The sequence below is a fragment of the Aristolochia californica genome, unplaced genomic scaffold (genome assembly GCF_029961685.1).
Source record: "Aristolochia californica isolate CCGP_79_NKW_82.1479 unplaced genomic scaffold, dmAriCali1.0.hap1 SCAF_12, whole genome shotgun sequence".
Classification (NCBI taxonomy): domain Eukaryota; kingdom Viridiplantae; phylum Streptophyta; class Magnoliopsida; order Piperales; family Aristolochiaceae; genus Aristolochia; species Aristolochia californica.
The window spans coordinates 15,734,608-15,752,044 of record NW_027181793.1 but is presented as its reverse complement, the minus strand read 5'-3'; the positions used below and the strand labels follow the sequence as shown (position 1 = coordinate 15,752,044).

At 34.9% G+C, this 17,437-nt stretch overlaps 1 protein-coding gene across 4 annotated transcripts; it reads right to left on the bottom strand.

Annotated features, from left to right (window-relative positions):
* Nucleotides 1–6,767: 6,767 nt before the first annotated feature.
* LOC137945496 (uncharacterized) lies at nt 6,768–16,969 on the bottom strand. 4 transcript variants are annotated; one of them, XM_068791409.1, is made up of 20 exons: nt 16,923–16,969; nt 15,315–15,375; nt 14,431–14,541; nt 14,121–14,177; nt 13,937–14,010; nt 13,751–13,850; nt 12,274–12,344; nt 12,013–12,113; nt 11,817–11,920; nt 11,667–11,720; nt 11,452–11,507; nt 11,299–11,337; nt 11,054–11,198; nt 10,160–10,341; nt 9,988–10,055; nt 9,770–9,842; nt 9,603–9,664; nt 8,473–9,400; nt 8,109–8,399; nt 6,768–7,288 (listed from the first exon to the last, which is right to left on the bottom strand). In XM_068791409.1, the coding sequence occupies exons 2-20, from the start codon at nt 15,366–15,368 to the stop codon at nt 7,015–7,017; spliced, it is 2,844 nt and encodes a 947-aa protein (XP_068647510.1). In that variant the 5' UTR covers nt 15,369–15,375; nt 16,923–16,969; the 3' UTR covers nt 6,768–7,014. The 4 variants fall into 4 exon arrangements, with proteins under 4 accessions (XP_068647510.1, XP_068647511.1, XP_068647512.1 ...); XM_068791410.1 differs by having other exon boundaries at nt 16,943–16,961; XM_068791411.1 differs by lacking the exons at nt 14,121–14,177; nt 14,431–14,541; nt 15,315–15,375; nt 16,923–16,969 and having other exon boundaries at nt 13,751–13,845; nt 13,937–14,007.
* Between the last annotated feature and the right edge of the window lie 468 nt (nt 16,970–17,437).

Sequence of the window (17,437 nt, the reverse complement as noted above, 5' to 3'; positions counted from 1 at the left end):
TGCCATCAAGAATGAGACTTTATATGAAGAATTATATATCAAAAGAAACATCTATAATTATATTTACTTACCTATTCAACCAATTATAAATTTAATTTTTTATATGGAGATATCGATCTCGAAAGAGTCAATGGTCATGTTAGCCAAAGAAGAAAGAGTACTCAGTTCAGCTAGATTACAGAGTCCAAAATCTATCAGATTAATTATCTCTAAAGAATTATATATTATGAAGAGAAGTTATACATGGTTGAAATTTATTTAAGCCTAGTTTCAGAAGGAGAAAAATTCATGTCAATCTGATCTATATTTAAGGAGATATTCACATTGGAATAATCAAAATTCATGTTGATATCCTATTGCTTGTGAAAATCTGAATTTAAGCCAATTTTTTTGCTTCACTTTTTGAGTTGTTGTTGTTGATCAACAATATCAGGAAAGTATCTCATGGTCTACCTTGGGAAAGTTTTTTTTTTTTGTGTTAACTAACTATATCTAGAAAGAATCTTTAGAAGATCATCTTATTTTTAGAAACCTTCATTAATTTATTTGTTAAGAGAAGAAGCATTCCTAATCTAAATTATGGAAACTTCCCAAAAAAAGTAGTTGATTTAATATTGCAAATTACAGAAGTATCTATGTAAGGAAATTCTAATTTAGGATCATATTCAAAACTTGTGTTTCTTCTTTGGTTATGAGAAATCCTTGCAGCATATTATCAACATGTTGGAGCAACACTCAGTGTACTTATCCCCTTATGAAATGAGCAGCCTCACTCAGTCTGTCATTCAGTGAAATCATTTCAAGCTATAATTGGACATTTACGTCATTGGATGCTAATTAATTGGTTTAATATGGCTAGCTCTCTTATGATGAAGAATAAAGCACATGGTGGCCTCAATATCTCATCTTCCTCATTACCCGTTACTCTCTTATTTGTCAACCTATCTTCTACCTCCTTTATTTGACTCTCACTTACCCCTTTGGCCAAACTTTTTTGGAGCATTGCTTTGGTTGGTCCCTTTTATTTATATGAGTGTTTTAAGTCCTTTAGGACTTTTTATTGGTACTTGTGGGTCTTTTAGTCATTATTATCACTATATTTGGTCGAAATTCTTTAAGGTTGGTTTCAAATGATATTTTACCACCCATTTCTAGCCTCTGAGAGTTGGTGCCCAATGTTGGGACACCATGATGGAGGAGCTTATTTCTACATTTCTGTTATTTGGTTCAAGCTGGGACCACTGCCATTACTTCCCAACTTAAGGAGGAATGTTGGAAGATATGATGTTATTATGGTGGCACTGATATAATTAATTTATGATTTATATCTCTTATTTACTCTTCTAGGGTGAAGGGTATTCTTATAATATTAGTACTTTTGATATCTATGAATATAACTTAAGGGGGAGGGTTTGGACAAGTCCATTACCCAATTCTTCCTTCACTTTTCTCCAAATTCATCACTCTTCCTCTTCTCCTCCTAAAACCTTCTCTCGACAACTCTTTTTCTTCTTCTTCTCGCTCCTTAATCCTCTTCTATTGTGATGATACATCATGGAATCCTAAGTTTCAACACAAGGAAGAAGAAAGTGATCATTGAACTCTATTTTGTATCGATTTATGTAATTATGTAAAGACACCTAGATTACAACTTGTAAGAGGAAGTCCTTGTGATTTATTTCTCCTTTAAGGTTTTTTCAAAACCTATATAAACCCTTGTAATCCTTCTATAATTCATTCAATATACATAAAAAATTCGTCCCTTACCTTGGGTCTCTCTCTCTCTTGGGTTTTTGTCTTGAATGTCTTGAAGCTCTTTAATTCCTCTACTCATTCATTCACTCATTCATGGTGACTTAAATTATCTCAATGACAAAACTCCATATACCAATCAAAATGGTCATAGTCTGAAACACACTCCACTCAATTTTAAAGGAGGAAAATCAAACCAACTTTAGGGCACAACAAAGAGACTAATCACTTTTTAAGAGATCAAATTTTGGAAAGTTCTCAAAAAAATAATGTTTCACTTGGTAAATTAAGCATAGGAACCTAATGAAGGAAAGTAAGAGCATGGTAAGTTTCCTTATTTTTTCTTCTCTCTTTTTTTTCTTTCCAAAAAGAGAAAATTCCGCCTTTAATTAGAAGCCCACGAAATATAGGATTTAATTTAGAAATTTTCCTTTAAAGATTATAAGAAACTCAAAAGGAAATACCTTAAGTCAAGAAAGTATTCCAGCTATAAAAAAAAAAAAAGAAGTTTTCAAAAAGAAGAGGAACCACCACATTTTTTAGGGACCTTTTGTTGGCCTAGGTGGCTTCTCAAGAGGGGGTGAATTGAGAATTTCAAGTTAAAACTTAAGTAGTGTGTGTAATAAAAAATTATGCCACAAAGCAATTTCAAAGTAGAATAATCATGCACACACCAAGAACCCTTGCTTTTGAAATTTTTATCATCGATATTCATCGCCCAAAAACCCTTGCTTGTGAAATTCCACTATTCTTAAAAGCTCTAATTATTGGAATTACATAAAGAGATTTTGGCTCTCTTTATGCCACATGTAACTCAATACATGTTTTATAAAAACTCAATCTCTCCTAGAGATTGGCTAGATTCTAGCTCTAGCTAGGTCTTTCTATCTAGATTAAATACGCTTTAGATGAACCGTTCTCAAATGAAACCAAAAGAAAGGAAAACTCACGCCAAAACACTTGGAGAGTACCTTCTTCTTGAGGGATCCAATCGTTCAATTCTCTTCAGCACAAAGTAGAGTATGTAGGAGATTGACAAGAATGAAATGCTAGGATAGGTGGAAGGAGGAATGGTAATGCAATTGTATAGCTTTCTTTCACTAAAAAGCTCTTTTAGAGAAGAAATGCAAGTCTTTGAGAATAAAGTCTTAAGGATTTGCCAATAACTACTCATTAACTTCTCTATGTGTGGTTTGGTGGGGTATTTATAACTTCCTCAAGCCAAACCATCTGTTTTTTACCATTTTGCAAAAAATTGTACATTGATTAACTGATCACTATAATATGATTGATCGATCAATCAATCACAACGACTCTTTTTCTGTCAGGATGTGACTTATCGATCGATCAACATGTTACCGTTGATCCAAAAAAGTTAAGTTGATCAATCATTACTAGGGGATGGGCAATTAATTAGAATTTCCTCTAGCCATGCAATGCAAGTATTGATCAATCAATCCAAATGGGATGATCAATCATGCTTTATAGCATGATAAGACCATGTTTTGGATGATCGATCAATCATTCTTTATAGTCTTGGTCTACACACATTTGGATGATTGATCAATGGTTGAGGTTGATCGATCATTCTAGTGTCAATTCAACTAAATTGACTTTTAAATTGTGGGAATGATTGAATCAAAGTGCTCTAACATGTTTTACAAGATGTGTATAATGTTCCTAAACATATGTATATGCCACGTGTGTCCTAAAGCTCCAAGTATTCCATTGTACTTTAAAAAAAAAGGAGTTAGGAAAACTCTTTTATATTTTTCACAAAGTTTTGGTATACATCAATGACACTTAAATTCTAGTCTTCACAATGTCTTCTTCTTCATGGGTGCTTCAACAAGAAATGTTCTTCAATGTTGTTTGAGGTCTTGTGTAGGCTTAATCGTTTTAAAGCTTTAGACCTTGAGATACATTTTCACTTGAAGGTGAAGTATCTTAAATACTTAGTTTTCAAATTATCAGCTATATTAAATTTTGTTATTATCAAAATCAATAAAGGAGTCAACCTACAGTCAATACCTTTTAGAGTTGAACAAGAAGGATTCTTAATTAAGAAAAGTGGTTGAGATGAAATAGGCAACAAAGGGGATTTTAGTCATCAATTCAAGCTTTCAAGAGGGGAGTTTCCCATCTAAGAAAAGGTGAGCTCCTTGGATCATATGGAGCAAAACGAAGCTTTTGAAGATGATTTAATTAAAAAAGAATTGTCTAATCATCTTTAATATAAAACTCAATTAAATAAAACTTCATAAGGAAGAAAAACTTATCTTTAGGAGGAAGACACCAGCTATGGTTTTTCCTTCAACGAGTTCAATCTTCTCCAAAGAAAAAATGTTGAGTAGTCTTCAAACAAGGCCCTAAATCGTTAGCTTTGATACCATGTTGATTTCTAGGGCCCTCTTCATATAACTACAAGGGTCTAAGAGAAGAGAGAAGAGAGAAGAGAGAAGGAGAGAGGAGAAAAGGAGAGAGAGGTAGCTCAAGCTCGTGGGGAAAAGAAGGAGAAGAAACCAAAGAAGAAGAAGAGGAAGAAAGAGAGGACCAAGGGACGAATTTGAGCCAAGAGGCTAGAAGCTTGAATACTTTACCCCATGCCTTGAGCTTATATTTATAGTTGCATGAAGGTATTTACAATGACCTTAGGAGTACATGCTTCAAAAGGAAAAAGACACAAGAGGACATACACCATCTTGTATAGTTACAAATCTATGTCATCTCTATGGAAGTCCCCTTATTTACCAGTCATGCTACCCCTACATGTGGGTAACATTTTAAAATAACCTAGACCTGATAAAGGGATTTTCAATAGCACAGTAGGCAATCCAGTCTAAATCCATACCTAGAATTTTCATCATAAATATATTAGGCAATCTTTCTTAAATCCAATTAAGAGATTTTCAGTGATGTATGTCTTTACAATGACTTACGGCTAACAATATAAGCAAACAAGGTTTCCAACCTCTTCCATAGCTTCAGTAGCTTTCCTCAATTCTCTTAAGGTGGGGAATGGTCTTGCTTTGTTGAGGTACAACCAAATTTTCAAGGGTTACTTGTTTACGTCTCAGCCTAAATAAATTGTCTCTCCTATAGGCAGATTTTACAATTCAAGCCCAATAAATGTGCTCATCAATCCATAGTACCTATTCAATGTAAATAACATCTCATAAGGAACTTAATTTACCAGATTTCAAAATTTAAGTTTGGTCAAAATAAAAATTGACTTAATTATGATTTCAAAATACTTGCTTAGTAGTCAAGTATCTGAATCTTGAGTTTGAATTTGCTAGAGCGATGAAACTTGGATTTTGAAAAACTCCCCTCAATCAATCAATTATGTGCAACATCCCCTTTTTAAAATGCACCAATCAATTAAAACTCTACAACATCAACTTCAAATTATCTTGCTAAAATAATCAATATAATTTTAAGTAAATGAGATTTTAAAATATATGCACAACAAGTACTTAACTCTTTGTTGTGTAGCTCAATCTTCCAATTTTGATTTAAAGTATGATAACCTTTTGGAATCATCATTTTTTTCCAAGAGTCAAGACAGATAAATTTCAGGGCTAAATCTCTTTAAATACTTGAGTTTTTAATGTTCAAAATTGAGTTGTTGATATCAGAAAGGGACATTTTGTGTTTTTTGAAATCTCGACTAAAGTTTACTAAAATACTTGAAAAATACTTAAAATCTTTGTATTGAGCTATTAATCACACAGATAAATCACTTACACATTTTGGAGACTTATCTTGGTTGAATTGAAGCCTTCAATCTCATTTTGCAGTTTTTTTGGATCTCTTCATTCAATCAACCGCTACTTTGTTGATTGATCTTCTTTGGACTCTTTTCTCATTTAGTTTCATTTGAATTGGTTGTTCGGTCGTGTGCATGAATGACTTCTAGCATAGACTTTTCTATCTCAGCTCATTTGATCCACTATGAATTATCCAATTGACTTTCTTTACTACTCCATATCACCATTCTCTTTATTTATATAGTCATTTTAGTGTATGACTTCTAATAATACCTTTCTATCTCCAATCCATTCAGACTATTGCCATTAGAATGGGCAGTCTTCTTTATGTTCTCCACCCACTGTTGCATGCAACATCCTATCAATTTAACTCACATGACCGAATTTCATCCTCCAAATTTCTTTTTTTGGGTTGTTTTACATGAAACATTAGTCAACTTGGGCCCTTTTGGATGATTTTCTTCTTGTCAATTTTTTTCTCCTTTTTTTATTTTTTTCATTCTCCTTTCTTTTTTGAGGTTTGCTCACTTATTGTGATTGAGATCTCTTGCTTTGACATTGGTGCTAGGCCACTTAATAATGTCCTTTTTGGCATGGACTCCTTGCTTTCTTCTATGTGTGAGTCATTGAATTGATCATGTGTCTGTCGAATGAGGCTATGATCATAAATTTCCTTTAGTGATTTTTGAAATGCTGATCAATATTAATCCACTTCATTAGTAACTTGAGTTTTTGTTTTTATCAAAATTACCTTCATGAGCATCTTGCGCCCAACATGAACTTCCTGCCTTGTTTTTCCATAGGTCTTATACCTCAACCGAAGGCTGGCCGATGGGTTAAGAGGATTTTGAACAAATAAGCTTAAACATGAGTTGTTTGTTTTTATCGACAGGAATTGCGAAGTGCCATGGAGCAAAATGCTATCCGAGCTCATTCTCTTTTGCAAACTAGTCTTTGTTTTTTAAACAAGGATACTATATTACTAACAATTAGATTTTAGAAGCACATAAGTTGCATTGTTTATAAATTCTACCATGTACCTTCATTTAGACAAATGGTGGGTAATTCAGCGTAGCAACAGTAGAGATGGTATGTTCAAAAATAGGCCTCCCGGTAAACGACAGATAAGAAGATGACATGTTAAGATGTTATTTATGTCTACCACTTTTAATGGAAGGAAATGGCATTTAATATTTCTAAATCAGCATTTTTTATTTTTTTGGCCAAATTCACTTATTTCTCTAGGCAAGTCAAATACTGTTTTCCATATGTAAATCACCGACTGAATCTCTACATTTTTCACAATATAAACGTTTGTTCAACGACCTTTTAATATAGTACATAAAAATCGATTTTAATTCCAATGTTTCTCTTTTGCATTTGGTGAATTCTCTATCATCGGTGAAAATAATGAGGATTTTGAAGCTTTCCTTCAAACAATTTATTCGAGCTTCCAATTTTTCTTGTGCCGTTTCCCGAACCTCCACTTGGATCATTTTCCTCTCCTGCACATGAAGTCGTAAATCATTTGAAACACGCTAGTTGAAGCCGAATCTTTAGGCAATTTGAGAAGCTGGGCAACTTTTGTAAATCCTGCCAGGTTGTTGAGATGAGAACTTTCTTTGCTATTTAAAGCTCTCTCTTCCTTGAAGAGCTTAGGTGGTGAAAGAGCCCACTGCATCGCCCAGATAGCAAGAGGACGCATATAACAAAGAGATCTATACTCATCATCAGTGTTCCAACCTTCAGGAGTTTGGAAAGAATACCTGTATTGGCAGCAACAACATTCTCTATTCTCAGTTCAGGCTACAATTGTGTGGTGGTTTCGTACTGTATATAACTCTCTCATTGATTTATTAGTCAGAAATACATTCTTTCAAAAACAATGCAAAAGCAATAACTATGGCATGATAAAATCTAACAATATAATTGCATTTTGTCATAGTTTTCAATTTGTATTAGAGGGCCTACACCTAAATTATTTATTTGTACAACCACAAAAGAGGGCTTACACGTAAAAAAGAGTGTTAAAGAATAATCCCACATGGATTAGTGAGTAAAAAAATCTTTAGTTTATTAGTTGGGAAATAGGCTTCATACGTTGGCTAATCATTTTGGGATGGGCTTTGGACCCAACTTAATACGGTATCAGAGCAAGTACTCATATGTGGGCCTACACCCAAATTATCCACTTGTAAAGCCATAAAAGAGGACCTATACATGAGGGGGGAGTGTTAAGGAACAGTCTCACATGGATTAGTAAGTACAAATATCTTTGAGTTTATTAGTTGGGAAATAGACTTCCTAAGTTGGCTAGTCATTTTGGGATGGGCCTTGGACCCAACTTAACATTATTGTGTAATGTCTACCTTAACGATTGTTTTAAGAACGTATACAGAAAGGCAACCGTGGTGTTTAAATTAAATTTTATGCAATGATCATACAATAGCAAGCTAAATTTTGTTATAGCACTGCACATGACTGAATTTTCCACGGGCAAAATCGATTTGTTGCTCAAGAGTTTAATCTCCCATTCATGAAGTTTCACATGAAAAATGGAAAGAGAAGAGCAAGAGCTGAACTCACCCGAGACCTTCTTCAGACCAGGCAGCATCATAAACACCACGGGCAGTTTTAAAAGCTGTCTCTCTCATTCCTTCATGTATCATACCTGCTGCAACAGAATAAGTAACTCCTGACCATATCTCTCTGGACTGCATTCCACTCATATCAACCTGGCCATCAGGTCTCATCCCATTCACTGCTCCTCTTTTTCCATCCTTCACCTTTAATACATTAAAATTGAAGACCTTCTTAAGGGCACTTTGGGCTTTTTCTTTGTCAACAATGGGTGAAAGACCACATGCTCTAGCATACCTGTAAGGCAGGTCAGTCATCAGCTAGCCACAATATGTTGCTATGTACCAGATAGAAACAGGGTTAGACTCACCACTGTCCAGCGAGTTGATCAGCCTGAATAGAAGAGCTCGTATTGCTACTACTACTATCATAATTGAAGTAAGACCCATTCCACAACTTGTCATAAACGACCTTTGCCTTCTGAAATCTGTTCCAGAAGAAATCCTCTGAAGCCTTGTCACCGACTTCACCAGCAATGGCTGAAGCAGCTTGCAGAGCGGCCAACCATAGTCCTCCTGTATATGCACTCACACCAGTCACCTCCCAAACATCATAAGTCTGATCAGGAAAGCCTTCGTTCTCAATCATTCCATCCTTATCTTTGTCAAACTGGTCCATATAAGCCATGGCCATATAAACTGCAGGCCAAGCAGCCTTCATAAATGACTTATCCCCGGTAGAAATTATGTCTCTGTAAATCTGGAGAACAAATTTTGGGTTTAAATCTTTCCAGCGGTCTGTATTGTGCAGGTTATAAGCATTTACTTCAAACCAAGGGTCATTATGACCAATGTCATGAGGAACAGCCCCAAGAACCTTCCTGGGAACCCACTTGCCATCAGATAAGAGCTGAATTTTCTCCGGATCATGCATCATCACAGCAGCAACAAAGTCTCTTTGGATGCTCAATTCGAGTTTTGGGAAGAGCATAATCAGCGCGAATGATGAGTAGAAATGTACATCATAAGTGTTCCACATGCGATACTCGATCCCTTCAAGATAGAGGAATTGGCCAATATTCTCTTCTCCTTTTTGGAGCAAATATGTTCCACTAGCAGACTTTGATGTGATAGGACTATGCATTTGCTCTAGCATAGATGCCATCTTATCAAGAATGTCTATTGCAGTGTCATTGTGAATGACTAAATTGTTGAACTGTTTATAATCCGACATGGAGTTATTAAGTGAAAATTTTCTTTCCCCAATAGATACTAGATTCTGAGTTGGAGGAGAACCATCTGTAAAAAAAAAAAAAAAAACCTTTGTAACTAAAATTCACAGGAAAGCTTTCAGGTGCAAATCACTGGTTAAACATTAACAAATAGTAGTGACCCAAAGTGAGACTTTAACAGCTGCATATATATATATATATGTATATATATATATATATTGGGCACATATACTTTGTTCGAGAAAGTAGATACTGAGTTTTCCACGTACCAGTCCAAATGGTTCCTCCAGCATTAAGAAAATAAAGCTCATTGAATAGAGTGATACGATACCTGCACAGACCCAACATTAAAACAATAAAATTAATTAAAAATAAACTTAAAGTACTCCTGCATGAAGACCAGCAGAAAACAAGCAGAAAAATATTAAAAGCTTGCCATTCTGGAAGTATCTTGTCTTCTAAAATAGGTTTTTGCCATTTTTCAATCATTGACTCCCACTGGCCATGTTCTGTTATTCATCAAAAGAAGATGGATTATCTACAGAAGCAGTTACAGAAAATCAACCTAGAAAGTTCAATCAATAACTGGTATGTAAATAAAAACATCTATTCATGTTAGGCAGTTTACATAGTGTGCTTTGGAATCTAGGTTACCAAGAATAGCATCATGAACAAGCTGAGCAGCTGCATCACCTCGGGTCCCATAAAATTTTGTATACCGCCTGCATTACATATTTGGTATCATCAATGTGTGCATTATGTAAGCAATTTTCTCAAGTGGGTGCATTACTTAAGAAATTCTTTCAAATAATTTTTGGAAGTTTACCTGTTATAAATCTTTCCACTAGGGAACTTTACTTCAGGAGAGGCCCAAGCTAAGGAAAAAGTAACTGTACGGGATGCGCAAGGTGGAACAGAGACGAAAGCTGTTATAGCTGCTCCAATTGATGATTCCGGCCTTGATGGCATCAGTGCTTCATCCAAGTCAAGGCGATCAAAGGATCCATGCTAGGGAAAATGAAATGGAACATCAAAATCTGCGAAACCAAATTGAAAATGGAACTGTAGAAAACCAGGGACTACCCCTAGCTACCGCCTTAATAAGAAAGTGCATGCTGGCCATATACTTTATGCTCTTTACACCACCAGCAATCAAAGGATAAAATTCTGCATTTAGGAAATCAAATCAACCTACAGAATCTACTACTTTGATGGCTCACATAAAAACTCTGCCGCACATTATGATCAATAACATACTACAGGAAGACTTTTAAAACCATTAGGCAAACATACTCTCCAGTTGTAGGCCATGCTATCCCTATATGCTAGTAACTTATGCAGTTCAATCTTTTTGGTTTTTTCCTTTTTTTACACATTTTTATACCAGCTGAGGTGTCTTGAGATCATAGAAACAATTCCACTGGGGATTAATCCTTTACTCCTTACAACAGAGTTCTCGATACTGAGCTAGGATATGCAAACACTTCTGAGTTATCGATTTATATAGAAAAATATGATTTTAGAGATAAAATTTAACAATTTATAAGTTTATTTAAACTACAATATACAGATTCTCATGCAGGAGGGCATCCTGGACACACACATTCTTGCTTCAATATTAGAGCAAAAATAATGCATTCTTGAATCTCTATCGGCAGGAAGAAAATAATGCATGCCATCAATGTCACACACATCTATAATGTCAATGGATGTATCCAACCTCTTTGATCTCATGCCACATCTCCCTTGCTGAGAAACTAGGAGAATCCCCTGAGATTGAGAAGCTAGTGCATTCAGAGATTGTAACATCTTGTGTCTCTTGTGCTGCTATGGCAAATGTTACAGGGGGCGACCCTTGTGTAGCCCTAAATAGACATATTTAAGTCATGCCCAGTAACAAATGCTCAACTTACTAACAAATCAAGTTTGTGAATTGGGAATGTAATTAAATCAAAAGGACCTTACATGTGATGTAGAAGAACTCCACGAATCCCATCAGTTTCCCTATATTTGACTTGTATATTAAATACAACTCGGAAGAAATAAAAGCAGATCATTCTGATAGTGTTCCATTCCCAACTTAGATTTGGTACGGATAACTCAATGCTGAACTCTTACATGAATTTTGAATTGGAATGGTCACCGGAAAATTCTGAATTCCCACCAATAGAATTCTGCATGGATCAAATGGGAGAATACAAGATAAGGAATGAATAGCAAAGGCTACAATCACGATGAGTTAAATTGCACCAATAAGAGCAATAAAAATATGGTTATCATTTAAATAAAGGGGAAAAACAAGATAAAGAGTCCAATTAAAACATCTCACTTACAGCCCATGTGAAAAGCAAGGTGACATCTGCTGCTAAGGAACCTGAATTGGTAAGCTGAAAAGTTCATCAAAATTGCTTAAGTAAAACAGTGCCAAACAGAAAGAAATGCAAAAGGCATCTAGGAGTAAAGGTTTTATAAGCACTTCCTACAGTGAATGTAAATACTGAGACAGGTAAGCTGCTCTGCTGATAATTATGGGGAATAAATGGTGAAAGCTGACGACAGACTATTTTAAGTTCTGGATCTGGTTCACCTGTAATAATAACATAAGTACGATGAGAATCCACTTGAAGAAATATTCAGTCAAGGAAAAAAATGCTCCTGCTATTTTCACTGCACAAGTACCATCATAGACAGTCCAGGCCCTTGGAAATAAAGCATGATAGGTGGAAGTTTCCCCACTGAGATTCCAATCCCAAGAACCAATACCAGAAATGGAACTATCTCTGTGTATACATAGAATTTTGAGTTAGATTTATTTGATAGGGTAGTGAGATCACCAGATATCAGAATGAGTACTTTTTACCTGTATTCTCATTTACAAGTCAGTTAATTTCCACGAGTATGAGAATGCTGGAAAGCTCAACAATCTAGAAGTATTTATACCTGAGAATTTCTGGTTTTCCTGGTGACAAAACGGTTGAATACTTTTTACCATTTGAGCGTGAGATAAATACCTGGACAAAAGGTTCCATCAAATAATAAGAACTCACAGATATGGTGTCTCATCAAAAGGCCGCATACAGCAGAGCACAAAGAGAAAATATTAAAGGTAGATGTATTTCTATATTTCTTTCTACTATGGTGTATCCCACAACTAGGCTTTGGGTGTCTTACGGGAAGAATATCACATCGGTTAAAATCAAGAAAAATCTTGTAATTATAAGTTAGGAATAGGCCTCCTAACTTTGGTTAGTCATTCTTGGAATGGACCTTGACCCAACTTTAGCATGGTATAAAAGAGTGCACATGTTATTTTGAGCCTAGTTCATGCCCAATTTAGTTTGTACTGTGTTCCTATTGTCCATGTCTCAGCCTCCAAGGCCCATTGTTTATATGTTAGAATCCAGACATGAGGAGTGTTAGAGGGAATCCACATAAAATCAGAAAAAATCCTGTGGCTGTTGGTGGGAAAAAGTGTTTCTAACATTGGCTAGTCATTTTGGGCTGGACTTGGATCCAAATTAAAAACAGAGTTTTGAAAGTTGTAGTTTCTTCCTATATATGAAGTATAGATCCCTGAACTAAAAATGCTTTCTATCAGACATGTTCAGTCCAACTCCATTTTCAACTGAGCAATCCCAACCTTCTTGGTACACCTCAAACGTGCATGAGCTCTGAAGCAGGAGAGGATCATTTTTAAGTATTTATTGTTTATATGAGCTGTCAATAACTACCAAAGTTGGTTCAAGAGAAAGCCAAACAAATGAATTCTCATTCTCTGTAATTGAACAGATTTTAAATGCATGCAGACTAAGTGCAAACAACTTGGTCAAAACAGAATCAACATTTTATCAAGGAGATAACAAGTAAAGGCAGAGAGTTGGCCAAGAAAATGTCAGTGTAGTGTGGGAAGATGGGATGGAAGTCACTTCTCCCTCTCAAGCCTAAAACGAGAGAAAGTGAATTACCTCCCAAGAGGCTACCATTTCATGTTTCAAGGAACAGTTTTAAGTTATATAAGGTGTCATAAAGTTAACATCAGTACAAACATAGATTTTGTTCAAAATATTAGGTGTTATACAATCTAATTTACTGAAACTATCACATAAAGGGCTTCACCTCATGGTTGTGGGTTACCTTTTGAATTGATTTAGTTTCTCTTTCACTAGGTGGTTCTCTTTCTCAGTGCACATAGATAGCTTCCAAATGATAAAAAGAAAAGACAGAGAAAGGGATGGTGCAAGTTGACAGGCTAAGATCTGATGAAGAAGATGAGCTCCATTACTTTCTGTTCATAGACTTTAGGAAGTCAATAAGATTACTGACAACCAAACTTCAGAAACTTGGGAGCACTTTTAACAATTACAATATTCTTATGGAAAAAATGTCTAGCAATATTATCTTTGAAACATAAACTCACTGAAAATTGATTTGCAATGACTGGCCCATCATTGCACATTTCCGGAAATAGTTGCCAACGCTGAAATTCGCCTTTATAGCTTCTGCCAATACTTCCTGCACTATAAGTTGAAAATGTATTATCTATAAAGAACAAATATCAAGAGAAACCAAACATGGCATGTTAGAGATGGGGAAAAAGGCCTACCCTATGCCACCCAAGGGAATGCCATGATTTGATGTTCTGTTGATACGCTTATGAAAGGGATCCATTATAGGAGGCTAAAAATGACACAGAGAAAGATTTGAGTGTTTATCTAAAATTATCCAAAACTACAGACATAAATTTGTTACGAAGTACAAATGAGACATGCAGAGAAAAACAAGCTCACCCTTCCCTTAGCTGCTTCTCTTTTGATATAGCGCAACAAACGAAGACCAATCGGAGCCTTGAAAAGTTAGATTTCCAAAAGTGTCAGTTTAGACTACTGACAACTGTCTAATAGTGTCAGTATATACACAACCATTGGTAGCATAATCAGAGTACAGGAGCACATGCATTTAGAGAGGCAAAGATGCAAGTAGCTTTTGAAGCACAGATAAATCTACAATCAACTACTATTTATTTTGATACATAATGGTTCACCTGGTAATATTGTCCAAATAAGCCAACAAAAAACACATCTTTGGAAGGAAAAGTACCATATGTAGCATCTCACGCATTTTTGGTGTAAATTCTATAGGAACATTTCCCTCACTGTTTATTTTCCTCGACCAAGTCATTTGAGCAGGCATTCCAGGATCCACTTTATCCTAGGAAGAATGAAACAAAGAATCAGTTTAGAAACTGCAGTCTTTAGGAATTGGTGAAAAGAGCATGATATACAAATTGAAGCACACCTGGCTTAAAATTACAAAGTTTACCATCTCATGTAGTTTTAATAGCAACTATGCTTAGTTGGTTTATGAACTGTTTTAAGTTGTTGTCCAATAAAAAGTAGACTAACCAGAAAATTCCTATAAGCATGCAGCCAAAACTATATGAAATCCAGACAAGAGGATAAGCTGAGAAAGTTACTTAGATTTTCTGAGCACATCTAGGGCCAAAAACAACATGGATTAAACAGAAGAAACCAGAAGAGATCTGGCTAAGGATTTTAAACTTGAAGATGAGATGCCAGTCAATTGGTTTCAGAGACATGATGAAAGGTAGATTACTTGGTTTTATTGGAACTTTACCATGGAATAGAACCATGAAAATCAACCACAAAATCTCAAATATAACATAAAACACATAAAGTAAGACGTAGAAAGCTGACATCTGATATATATACATATTTTTTAGAAATGAAGCTGACATCTGATATTATCAAGTACATTTTGCATAAGGCAACTCTTTTGTTTCGGTCCAAATTGAAACAAAATATTTATTGGCAGGGAAAACAAACAAATAGAACTAGGAAAACTTGGACCCGAAATATTTTTTATGAAAAATATAACAACATAATGAAGCATCTTGCAGCTTTTCATAGCACCTAAAGAAAATAAGTATTAGCTTTTTTAACCATATAACCGAAGAAGCATACCAGCTCAGACACCTCAGAGACATTTTCTCCTAAACAAAAACCATCTTGCGGCATTTTGGTCCTGTCAATTTCATCACAAGGTGAAGGCAAGAAAAATAGATATGAACTGATAAACTAACTATCCTAACAATATGCAATATTAATGATGTAAAATCCACTCAAGATACTTCACTACCATGATGTTCATCAGCAATGGCTTGTTATCCTCTGGAAAATAAATGTCTATCATCATACTAATATTATGGAAAATGGAAACTAATTAAAACACCCACCGAATTGATGAACCATAGGTCATTCAAAAGAAAAAGGAAATAATAACTAGAACCATGATGTTTTCTTAGGGTAATTTAAGTTGATTCAGTAGAACTTAACAAGTCTAAATGTCTGACTGACAGTCCAAAAATTGAAATCTTTTTGTTCAATAGTCCTTGAATGGAAAATAATAAGTAATAGAACTAGTTTCTGTTAATTAACTGTTCTAGTGAATAATTGTTCTCTAGTTTACGATCTTGAGATGATAAAATAAAAATAACTTGATTAAACTATCATCGATTTTAAGACAATACAAATAAATCACAGCTCAATACTTTCCATTTAAAAGAAACCTATAAAACGTGGAAGAAGTACAGTACATAAACGTTTTGTATCTTACAATATTTTCAGTTCACGACCTATTCGGCTAATTTACATGAACTATTCACAGTTAAAAAAAAAAATATTAGATGAACTTGCTCTTGTTGAATTGTAAATTGATCTACTACTCGTTGAAGATAAAGAAAAGAAAAATGAAAGAGAAAAGAGAGAAGACTACATCAGAGAGACAACATGGCAGAAATCAACTAAAATTCGAAAAATCATCAAGGATTCTTAGTTCTCAGACCCAACATACATTAATAGACAAGAAAGAGGCAGCAAATATCTAACACCTCAGTAACGAGATTACTTAGACCATGTGAGAGGAAAATAAAGAACCTCGAACACTAGCATCTCAATGTTCGATATCTAAAGAAACTCATGCATTGACGAACAGTAATCAAATAATATTTGAAATCAAAGAGATGTAAAACATGAATATAGTAACAGAAACTGTATCTGATAAACTGATCCAATGAGATTTTATTGAACCTAACAGTATCATCAACTGCAAACTTAACCAAATAACAAAATCCACAAAAACTCAAATAAATCAAAATTGAAACAACAAAGTTAAACACATGAAATGTTCTGAATTTCACATCTCCAGGAAAATACATTTTAATAAGGATCTCCATAAAGTCAAAAGTCCGCGAAGACTAGAAACGGGTACAACAAATTACTTTGCATTTCCAAATTGTAAAAGTCAATTCCGTTCCATGTTTGAGTTTATGAGTACAGTCACTTTAACTTCCGTGTCGGTAGATGATTAGATCCTTGATAGGTCATTGAGTCGAAAAAACCGGAACACTCCATGTAAAGATACACTAACCAAAATGATGATCGATGTACAGAAGCAATTCAGATAATCCAGTGATGATAGTACTGTTATGAAGGAGAAAACACGGCCGTGATCTAATCACGAAAAAGCATACAAAAACTGAAACAAGTAGGCAGCAGAAACAGAAATTAAACCTTTAAACAGAAAAGGCTACCAGTTCGCAGAGAGGTGGACTTTCCACTGATGTAGGAATAAATGACTCCCCTGCTGCGGAATTATATATACAAGTCCAGTCAGCCTCACAGCCCGCGCATGAGTTCTGTAATGTATAGTCCCCAGTTCTGTAATGGATAGACGTGGCGTGAAAATTGCAAAAAGAATGTATCCCTGTTGAACCAAAATTAAAACTTGGAGAACGACCCAGCCTCTTAAACCTGAACCCAAACAAAATGTTGGGTGGGTTAACCCCATCTCCCTTCCCGTATGCCTGTTTCTATACTTGTTTCACCCAAATTTCACTAATTCTTTTCGGTTGTGTTTGGACCACCGACAAACAACCGAAAGTGGAGAGAAAATAAAAGAAAATGACTATTTTTCTCTTGTTTGGATGCCTATAAAAAATCACAGAAAAAATGGAAGAGAAATATAATTTCTCTTGTTTGATATATATGGAAAATAAAAAATAAAAAAAATATATAATAAATTTAAA

Excerpts from the sequence above, each read along its gene's own strand:
- LOC137945496 (XM_068791409.1), bottom strand. The coding sequence starts at position 15,368 with ATGCCGCAAGATGGTTTTTGTTTAGGAGAAAATGTCTCTGAGGTGTCT. Across the intron at positions 14,178-14,430 it reads TGCGTGAGATGCTACATATG|GCTCCGATTGGTCTTCGTTT; the intron begins GTACTTTTCCTT and ends TAACTTTTCAAG. Across the intron at positions 11,199-11,298 it reads GGAGTTCTTCTACATCACAT|GGCTACACAAGGGTCGCCCC; the intron begins GTAAGGTCCTTT and ends ATGTCTATTTAG.